Source organism: Octopus bimaculoides, chromosome 19, assembly GCF_001194135.2.
Source record: "Octopus bimaculoides isolate UCB-OBI-ISO-001 chromosome 19, ASM119413v2, whole genome shotgun sequence".
NCBI lineage: Eukaryota > Metazoa > Mollusca > Cephalopoda > Octopoda > Octopodidae > Octopus > Octopus bimaculoides.
Genome location: NC_068999.1, coordinates 50179265 through 50189485, shown reverse-complemented (window position 1 = coordinate 50189485; position 10221 = coordinate 50179265). Strand labels below are relative to the sequence as shown.

The following is a 10221-nucleotide window of genomic DNA, read 5'->3' as shown; positions in this document are numbered from 1 at the left end:
CGGTCGACGGATGATGAGTTGGTCGAGTGAGTCGTAGCAGTGAGAAAGAAGCGAGCGAGCGATCAGCAGCGAACACACAGCCGTTGGTGCGATCGAAAGGCCATCATCTCGGTGGTGATGCCGACCGCGAGTAGAATCAGTCTTGACTTTTGCAGTAACAGTAGCAGCTGCTACCACCATTATTGTTTTGTAGTTAGTTGCACTAATTTCTTTTCCTCCTTGTATTTCAGAATGTGTGGGCCAAGTACAGATGCTGACTGGCTGATTGAAGGCCGGCGTCTTATCCCTTTGATGCCTCGCTTAGTCCCACAGACGGCTTTCACTGTCACTGCTAATCAAGCAGTTAACCTACAGGTGGAGAAGAATGCTGCAATGCCCAATCCTATGCACACTGGTAACAAAGATTGTAAGTCAATATCTTTTCCCCTTTTTCTTTTCATATGCAAAATGCTTTCTTGCTCAGCACCAGTAATTAACCCTTTAGCATTCAGATTACTCAGTCAGTTGTAATGCTTATTTATTGACATTGTAAAAAAAAGCATCCAGTCTACACTGTGAAGTTAGCACTTGGAAGGGCATCCAGCTGTAAAAACCATGCCAAAACTGACCTCGCCTGTGCTGGTGCCATGTAAAAAGCACTCAGTCCACTCTTTGGGGTGGTTGGTGTTTGGAAAGGCATCCAGCTGTAAAACCCATACCAAAACAGACAGTCTGATGCTGTCTTCTACTTGGCCAGCTCCTGTCAAACTGTCCAACCCATGCCAGCATGGAAAGCAGATGTTAAATAATGATGATGATGATGATGATTGCTTTGAATTAAGCATACATTATCTTCTAGCTTTGAGATTTCATTGGTGTGACTTTTATCTTTTACTTGTTTCAGTCATTCAACTACGACCATGCTGGGGCACCATCTTGAAGAATTTTTAGTTGAATGTATCAACCCTGTATTTTTTGTTTTTTTTAAGCCTGGTGCTTATTCCATCAGTTTCTTTGCTGAATTGCTAAGTTAAGGGGGTGTAAACACACCAGCACAGGTTGTCAATCGGTGTGGGGATAGATCAAACACACACATACATATGACAGGCTTCTTTCAGTTTCCGTCTACCAAATCCACTCACAAGGCTTTGGTCAGTCCAAGGTGCCATGTAGTGGAACTGAACTGAAGTGGTAATCATGTTCTATGGACACAAATGGGTCTCTTGAGGCCTACTGGTGCCATGCAAACCGTTTGGTAAATGGAACAAGTAGAGGACTCAGTTTGCTTGAGTGCTTGTGGATCATTTATTATGTGTTTTCTTGAGTGGATGGCAAGGCCTGCTTTGCTTTGTGCCACAAAACCACAATGACAGGTAAGGTTTCCATTTAGAGGAGCAGCATTATATATATATGTGTGTGTTTGTGTGTTCCCCATTACTGCCTGGCAATTGGTGCTGGTGTGTTTACAGCCCTGTAATATAGCAGTTCAGCAAAAGAGACTGAGAAAATAAGTGCCATGCTTAGAAGAAATATAACTACTGGGGCTGATACATTCGACTGAAAGGTTCTTCAAGATGGTGCCCCAACATGCCCACAGTCTAATGACTGAAACTAATAAAAGATAAAAATATATATTTGTTGTTTGTTTATGTTAACCAATATTGCTTCTATTATCTTTTACAAGGGGGTGTTATTCCTGAAGATGAAGAAGAAACGTGCAGTCGGAAGAAAAGAAGCATGTCGGTGGATAATATAAGTTCAGTCTGTGCTGGAACCCAGACACCCCGTGCTACCACTGCATCCGCCTCCTCTTCAACGTCATCAAACACCCTGCAAGGTATGTCTCCCGTCAAGATCACCATCAGCAAGAACTCTCAGACAAGAAGCCAAAACACCAGCGCTGTTGCAACGCAAACCCAAAAAGTAAGGACGTTACTCTTTTTTTTTTTTTTAGCTTAGAGAGAAAGGTGTTTATGTGTGTACAAGCACAGAGATGTGTGGTTGTGAAACTTAGCCTTTCTTACTTGTACATTATCTACATTTGTGCTAATTTGTGTCCACAACAGTGCCACTTAGTATCTACATTAATGTCATTTAGTCTGTTGGTAGCATATTTGAAATACAGTCTGTAGAACATTAGGTGTGTCAGCATACTCTATTGAAAGAGAAATGTTATGTCTCGTATTGTTGTTGATGTCCTTTCATGAAATGCCTGCATATTTTATTTGTCTTATCTTAATTATACCTCAAGATTGTCAAAAATTCTCTGTTGTTTTAGTAAATTCTTCCCCATTTTCTATCACTTGCATGCTGAGTTGATCCTAATTACAGAAACTTTAACTTGTTTAAGAAACAATTTGATGATAAATTTACCTGCTTTTCATTTATGAATTACCTGTTCCTCAACTGTTGATACACTGAGGCAACGTAGCCTTATAGACAATGGGACTCAAGAGTACAAAGGTTGTTCATGTGTGATGCAGTTATGCCCATTAAGTTTCTGGATAACTCATGTAATTTCACATCTTACTAGGTGCAGGTATGGCTTCTTCTCAGCCATGTGATCTAGGGTTCAGTCCCACTGCACAGCACCTTGGGCAAGTGTATTCTACCATAGTCCCAGATTGAGCAAAACCTTGTGAGGGGACTTGGTTGACAGAATCTAAAAGAAGTTCATCCTATACACGTGTATTGTGTGTACTCTTGCCTCCACTCCGTGTGATGACCGTAAATGGGCATCACTGTCATAGAAGTAATGTTGTGCAGTTCCTGTTTTCCATGCTGAAATACTACCTTGCTGAGAAACAGGTAACCGTTGATGACAAGAAGAGCATCCAGCCAAGGAAATTTGCCTTATCAAGTTCTGTCTGACCCATGCAGGTGTGAAAAAGTAAATGCTAAAACAACAATGACTTCACTTAGCTGTTGGAAATATATATCAGGCCATTTTAGAATATGCTTGTGATGTACCATTTCTTTGTAGAACATTCTATGTTCTTAGAGGCCTAATTTTTATTTTTCCCATCCTACAGGTGATATTGGTGTCCACTTCTGGTTCTGGTTCAAGCACTGGCCCTAATGTATTACCAAAGTCCATTTCTTTGCCTCTTGTTAAAACAATCCCAACAATGACGACCAGTGGCAGTGGTCATCCAAAGATGTCCATTGTGATGCCTAGCACAAACACAAGTCCTGGAAGTGTTTCCATCTCCAATGGTAACCTTGGAAACATCATCACTGTGGTCACTACATCAAATACGTCTTCAAAGTCTACCTGTGAGTTTCTGCAGTATTATTTGCTGATTGCTCTATCAGTGTCTTTTTTTTTTTTTCTTTTTTCTTGAATCCTCTTTTTTCTCTTTATTTTCCTTCTCTCTCTCTCTCTCTGAATAGAAATTTCTATTTTGTTTTCAGCAACAAATACAACTGCTGTTCTTGGTACTCCTTCTGCAGCATTTTTACCATCATCTATAAACATTTCTAAACCCAGACCAAAATCAGTTCCAAGACAGAAGCTCCCTCAGGTAAACTATTTTATTTATTTGCTTATAATCTTTTATCTCTCTTATTATTTGATTAAATTGTTTATTATTATTATTATTATTATTATTATTATTATTATTATTATTATTACTTTTAACTAAGTACCTGTGAACAGATTGTAGAAGGACACTGAAAGGCCCCAATGCATTTAAATTATTTAACCCTTTAGCATTTAAACCAGCCATATCCGACCCAAATATTCTACTTTTTTATGTTCAAAGTGGTCAGATCTGGTTTTTCTCACCTATCCTGCAATGTCATTCTAAAAATAAACAATCAATCACCCAAATCTCAAAACTACAAGATAAATATATGATTAATTCAAAACCATATGAATGAATAAGCATTACGTTTGATAAAATAATCTGCATGCTGAAAGGTTAAAGGGAATTTTAATATAATATTAATGTGACAAACTTGTGTGCATTAAATGGTTAAAATGCATTAAGCCAATATGGCTTGAGGCACTGGTATTGTCATGTCCTCTGTCTCCCACTAGATCATCCTAAATAAAGTACCAGTCATATCAGTAAATGTTGTGTTTTGCATGTTATCTTTTACTGTTATGCTTCTCTTAATATTTTCACAGTTTGGTCAAAAACCTGGCGTTGTGATCCCTGTTGGCCAGCAACCATTACATTCTCCCCAAGGAAACCAGTCTGTACAGAGTATCCAAATAAAACCAACCACAAAGTCAGCAATCCAGATTAAGCATGAAGGAGGTAAGCTATTGGGCCAATATGTATACATACATGATTCTTTTCTCTTTGTGTATGTGTGTGTGTGTATATAAACCTCTCTTTATATTTTATCTAATATTTATTTATTTGTCCATTTATCCCTAGGCATGAAGATAATAACCCAGAGTGTCCCACCCACTGGTAGTAAAATATTACCCAAGCCAACCCAATCTGGGACACCAGTGGTAGTTGTTAGTGGAGTCTCCACAACTACTACTGCCACTACAGTTTCTATGGTGACTAGGCCTGTGTCCACTATTTCAGGTATTTCATCAACGCTCTTTTTAACTTTCTTTCTATCTCAATAAAGAGTACAAATTAGTAAATCAAGAAACAAGGTGCCTTAATTACTCTTGATTTCAGACCTTGTTTACTTTTCAGTGCTTAGTTATGTAGAGCTGTAGGAGCATCAATACCATCTAAACTTCACATTTGCAGGACTCAGATTTATCGTTCCATTCTGTCTATAGCTACCTTTGTGACTCCCTTTTTTGTTGCTATGCTGGCAGTTGGTTAGCAGAACTGGTAGTCTGTCAGAGGAAATGCCTTGTGTTATGTCGTTATATCTTTAGTTCAAATACTAAGGATGTCAAACGGAGACAATTAAAACTCACAGGTCACTGTGCTTCCCCACTCCCAATAACCTCCACTTCTCCCCCCTATAATCCTGTGGAAATGTTCAAGCCTTTTACATGGCACCGCATAAACACTTATACGTGACGCCACACATGTGCACCACTTGGGCGTTTTTATGTTGCACTGCTACAAGTTCTTTACACCAGCTGAAGGATCAGTCTTAACACTTCTGCTGCAGGGTATAGTTCTCTTTGAGTACAGTTAGGTGTCAGGTATCTCGCTCCTTTGCTATTTCATCTGAAAGGTTCAGCTTCCTGAGGTTGTTCTTTAGTATGGTATGGGTTCATATGAGGCACGGATAGCTATGATGTTAATTTACCACACTGCCGACTACATAGTCTTAATATTTTTCCATTTTACCTCAGTTCCAAGTACCACATTCCTAAACAAGGTACATAATTATATTTACTTCAGTCTACCTGGTTGTCAGCAGATTGAACTTCTGTTTCACAATCAGTATTTAGCTCTGAAGATCTGAAAATCACTTATTTGGATATTTAGATGTACAACTTTTCTGCTATACCTTCCTCTGCATGGCGTCACTGTTTTTTGTTAACACAGACAGGTGGAAGTGACCCCACCACCACCACCACCACCACCACTATTTGATATGACAGATGCCTAGTTTTATGGAAAACACTCAGTCTACTTTGCTGGCAGTCCCAGTCTTGAGTTATTAATATAGAATGCAGAGACTTGCAGCGACCCATGTATGAATCATAGTTTCTTTTTGTTTGATGTCTTGCAAAAACCATGCAACCATGCCTTTTTTTCTTTTGAAAAAATGAAAAATCTTAGTGTAATAGTTTCTCTGGTTTTTACACAAAAGTACAAAAAGAAATCTAACACATGGAGGTGTTAGTACAAGCGAGATAATCATTTCTTCATAATTAACAGGATTAGAAGTTTGAATTTGAAATCCCAATGGTCTCATGTTAGACCAGGAAACCATATTTAACTTGTTAGCAGTTTAAACCAGTTGTATCTGGCTCAGATATTCTGCCTGTTTTATTGTCAAACCAGCCATATCTGGCCTCTCATATATCTACCCCACAATTGTCATTCTAAAAATAAACAATCACATCATGGAAATCTTGAAGGTACAAGGTAATGCATAATTAATTCAAAAACAATGCAAATAAATAAGCATTACATTTGACAGAGTAATCTGAATGCGAAAGGGTTGAAAATATAAATAAAAACAAAATGGTACAATTTCCACCAGAAAGTAATTTTCTATTTTTTATTTTCCTCTTTGTCTCACACATTCTGTACCTGTGTTTCCCTTGTCTTTATTTTTCTCCTTTTTTTTTCACCTTTTTTCTTTCTCCCCCTACCGCTTTTCTATTCCATTCCACTTTGCGGCAGTGAGCCAAGCAGGCAACAGCAAAATCCTGAACATCAATGCTCCAGGTGGGAAGGTGATTACAACGACAAAGACAGCTAATGTAGTGACTGTGAATCCCAAAACTTTGCATCTAACAGCAGTCAAATCCAGCACCGGTGGAACTGGTTAGTTTGCAATCATGCTTTTTTTTTTCCTCCCCCTTTTTTCCCCCCAATAATTATTTTCTTTTGTGTTTGTTAGAGTTTGTTGTTGTTGCTGCTGTACTTGTTGATAGGGCAGTGAGTTAGTTCGGGGGAGGGGGAGGGGTTAGTGTAATCAACTTTCCCCCTCCCCTCAAAATTACTGGCAGAATCGTTATTGCTGGCTCTAGTTTTTGTGGGTGAAGTTGCTATCTTAATTTGTGGCTGTATAGTCAGAACCATGTTTGTGTGTGTGTGTGTGTGCATGCATGCATTTTTTGTATATATTTATGTGTGTATGTGTATACTATGTAGTTTTGGGCTCAATCCCACTGTGTGGTACTTAGGGTCACTGTCTTCTGCTATTATCCTTGGTCAACCAAAGCCTATGGATTTGGTAGTCAAACTGAAAGAAACCTTTCATTTATGCTGGTGCCATGTTAAAAGCACTCAGCACACACTGTAAAGTGGTTGGTATTAGGAGGGGCATCCAACCATAGGAACCAAGCCAAATCAGACTGGAACCTAGTGCAGCTCTCTAACTTGCCAAACTGTCCAACCCATGCCAGCATGGAAAATGAACATTAAAGGATGATGATGGTGATGATATCTCCATGCCTTAACTTCATCTGATAATTGTAAACAAATGTCACCATCATGCAGTCTTTCACTTCCAGTTGTCCTTGAAAACATGTTTGGTCATGGGAGAAACATTACTTCACTTGGAAACAGGTACAGGTTGATGACAGAAAGGGCATCTGATTGTAGAAGATCAGTCTGACACATGGAAAAGTGGGCATTAAAAGGATGATGATGGCAGTGGTGTTGTAGCAGTGGAAACACTGCCATGAATGGAGTAACCGAATTACTGGTAGTAGTGGTAGTAGTGGTAGTAGTGGTATTTATGATGGCTTTAACTGTGGACCTTTCTTTGGCTGCAGGAGGTTGAAAAGAAAGTCTGCTTCTTTGGTGTTAGATTTCAGTTCTGTATGTTTGCATGTGTGACTGTGTCAACATCATCATTATTATATGTCCACTTTTCCATGCTTGCATGGGTCAGGCAGAATTTGTTGAGGCATATTTTCTGTGGTCAGATGCCCTTCCTGTTGTTAACCTTCACCTATTTCTTATCATGGTAATGTTTCCCCATGGCCAGACATGTTTTTCACAAGAGGCTGGTGAAATACAATGCGCTTATTTACAAACATCATGTGATGTGAAGACAAGGGAACACTCTCCCCTCCCCCATACACACAATGGGTTTCTTTTAAATTCCATCTATCAAATCCACTCGAAAAGCTTTGGTTGACCCAGGGCTATAGTAGAAGACACTTGCGCAGAGGGACTGAACCCAGGACCACATAGTTGAGAAGCAAGCTTCTTAATCACATAGCCACACTTGCATCTTTCTGTATAGGAAATAGTAATATGCTGGTTGCTTAGAATATGATTTCAGCTTCATTTTGAAATTTCACTTGTTACTCACTGAATATTCAGGTAATGGACACTGCACATGACTTGAAAATTATTGATTTGAAATATTAGTCATTTAAGAATATGAGTTACTTTTTTTTTTGCTGGTTATATTTTTTAAATTTCAGTTCTTTTCTATTTAACTTTTGTTTTTTTTTCTTCTGTCTTTAGTAAGCCGACCTAATGTTATTGTGGTGACGAAAGCTCCACCTAAAAGATCACCAGTCCCAATTTCCACTAGCATCACAAAAGGAACGGTATGTAGAGTTCATCTCACAATTTCATCATAATCTTAATTTTACCATTACTAATTCATATTATCAGAGCATCTAACCTTGTGTCTTGATCTTGTTTTCTTACTGAAGTCCAATGTTCTGTCAGTAAAAACATAAAAAAACATAAATGCATCCAGTCCACACTTGACAGTGTGGACTGGATGCATTTTACGTGGCATCTGCACTGGCAGGGTCACCAAGGAATCTTTGAGAGGGGAGGAGGCATTGGAGGATGTGATTTTGTGCCAGATGATGAGAATAAGTATCAAACTTAGAAACAAATACTGGGGTTTGTTTGACTGACTAAACTCTTCAAGGTGGTGCCTCAACACGGCTGCAGTCCAATGACTGAAGCAAGCAAAACAATAAAAGAATGTCTATTTACATATGTGATTGGCTTCCACACAGTTTCTGTCTACCAATTTCACTCACTGAATCTACTGAAGATGTTTTTCTGAATGTGTCATGCAATGAGACAGAACTCAAAAGCCACTTAGTTAGGAGGCGTACTCTGTATCCAAACAGACATGTCTGTGTCTATTGCACTAAAGTGCCCGTTGATTAATTGCTAACAGAAATCATTATTTCTTTTTTCCATTTATTTACTCTTTTTTTTTTTTTTTGGTTTTTGTCTTCCTTCTTTCAGGAACTTGTAAGTTTCATTCATAAACATGATAATCGTCAAGGAAGTAGTCCAGTATCTTCTTTGAAGTCTCCTCTAGAGAAAAAGATAATTGTAACCACAACAGTTCCAGAGTCATTGAAGGTAGTGGTAGTGAGTCTTTTATTGTTGCTGTTGTTGTTGTTGTTATTTGCCTCAATTAATGAAAGTGTTTTTGTTTTTAAATTTCTTGTGGGAATCGTTGCTAGTGTAGTTATGATGAGTTCGAGCATTACTATAACAGACGTTAATAGGCGTGGCTGTGTGGTTAAGGGGTTTGCTTCCCAACCACATGGTTCCGGGTTCAGCCCCACTGTGTGGCACCTTGGGCAAGTGTCTTCTGTTATAGATAGGCTTAGGTCAGAAGATCCTTGTGAGTGGATGTGTTGGACGGAAACTGGAAGAAACCCATTGTGTGTGTTTCTTTGTCTTGTCATCCTGTTATTGTTTATAGTTTCTAATATTCTGCACAGTGGGGAAATATTACCTTGCTTGGTGTTTTTTTTCCTGAGCAAAGCACATTATTTAGTTTGTCAAAGTATGCCTGAGTGACAAAAAACAGATTTTATTATAAATTTTCATTTTTGTGGTTAGTAGTAGAAGGGGCAATCAACTATAACAAAAATAATAAACAAAAACCATGTAAGTGTAGAAAAATAAATGTAAAACAGTTTGTTTCGTTTTTGTATGTGGTTTGCAATGTTCTTTATGTGAATTTGTGTGTTGAAACAAATTTTGTTGTGTCTAGGGAGAGTCATTGTACCATTATTATTAGCATACGCACTGACTAATGATAAAGGACCAGAATTGAACCAGTGTGTGTGTGTTGATAATATTGATATACACACGCACACACACACTGGTACACACATACATGCACACAAGATCTCTAGCAAACATGGCCTCCATAACTGACTACGTCAAAAGTGATTGAAAGGGTTGCAAGTAACAATGGAAGAGTTTTGACAAACAAAAACAAAACAAATGACTTATTGCTTAACCATATTAAACAATCGATTAGTTAGTTGAATATTTAACCAATTGATTAATAACAAAGGAGTGGAATTGAACCATTGTGTGTGTGTGTTAATAATATTGGCATTATGACCCTCCCTAGGCACAACAAAGTTTCTTTGTTGTATTTTTTAAATATTAATATGTTTTACTTTTCTATTTTCTTTTGCTCCGTCTCTCACTCATCCATTGTATCCACATGAACAGCGTCAGCAACAGGCTCGAATCACAGATGTTGACAGTGCTGGCGGGAAGACTTCTACATTGCTGGCAGAACTCATTCAAGCCGCTGGTATCCTGCCAGACACTCATTCTGCTGACTCACAGCAGACTTCTTCTACTATAGCAATTACTGATGTTGCTATCGCTGCTG

The 10221-nt window shown here is 38.5% G+C and overlaps 1 protein-coding gene across 1 annotated transcript in view; it reads left to right on the top strand.

The window, feature by feature from the left end:
- Window positions 1–10221, top strand: part of LOC106867995 (uncharacterized) — a 61893-nt gene that overhangs the window by 14737 nt on the left and 36935 nt on the right. Inside the window, exons 4-13 of the mRNA XM_052974719.1 lie at window positions 231–406; window positions 1664–1902; window positions 3012–3255; window positions 3394–3503; window positions 4112–4244; window positions 4368–4526; window positions 6267–6410; window positions 8070–8155; window positions 8820–8939; window positions 10056–10217. Of these exons, the coding sequence (XP_052830679.1) occupies window positions 231–406; window positions 1664–1902; window positions 3012–3255; window positions 3394–3503; window positions 4112–4244; window positions 4368–4526; window positions 6267–6410; window positions 8070–8155; window positions 8820–8939; window positions 10056–10217 (1573 nt within the window). The remainder of the gene's footprint in view (window positions 1–230; window positions 407–1663; window positions 1903–3011; window positions 3256–3393; window positions 3504–4111; window positions 4245–4367; window positions 4527–6266; window positions 6411–8069; window positions 8156–8819; window positions 8940–10055; window positions 10218–10221) is intronic.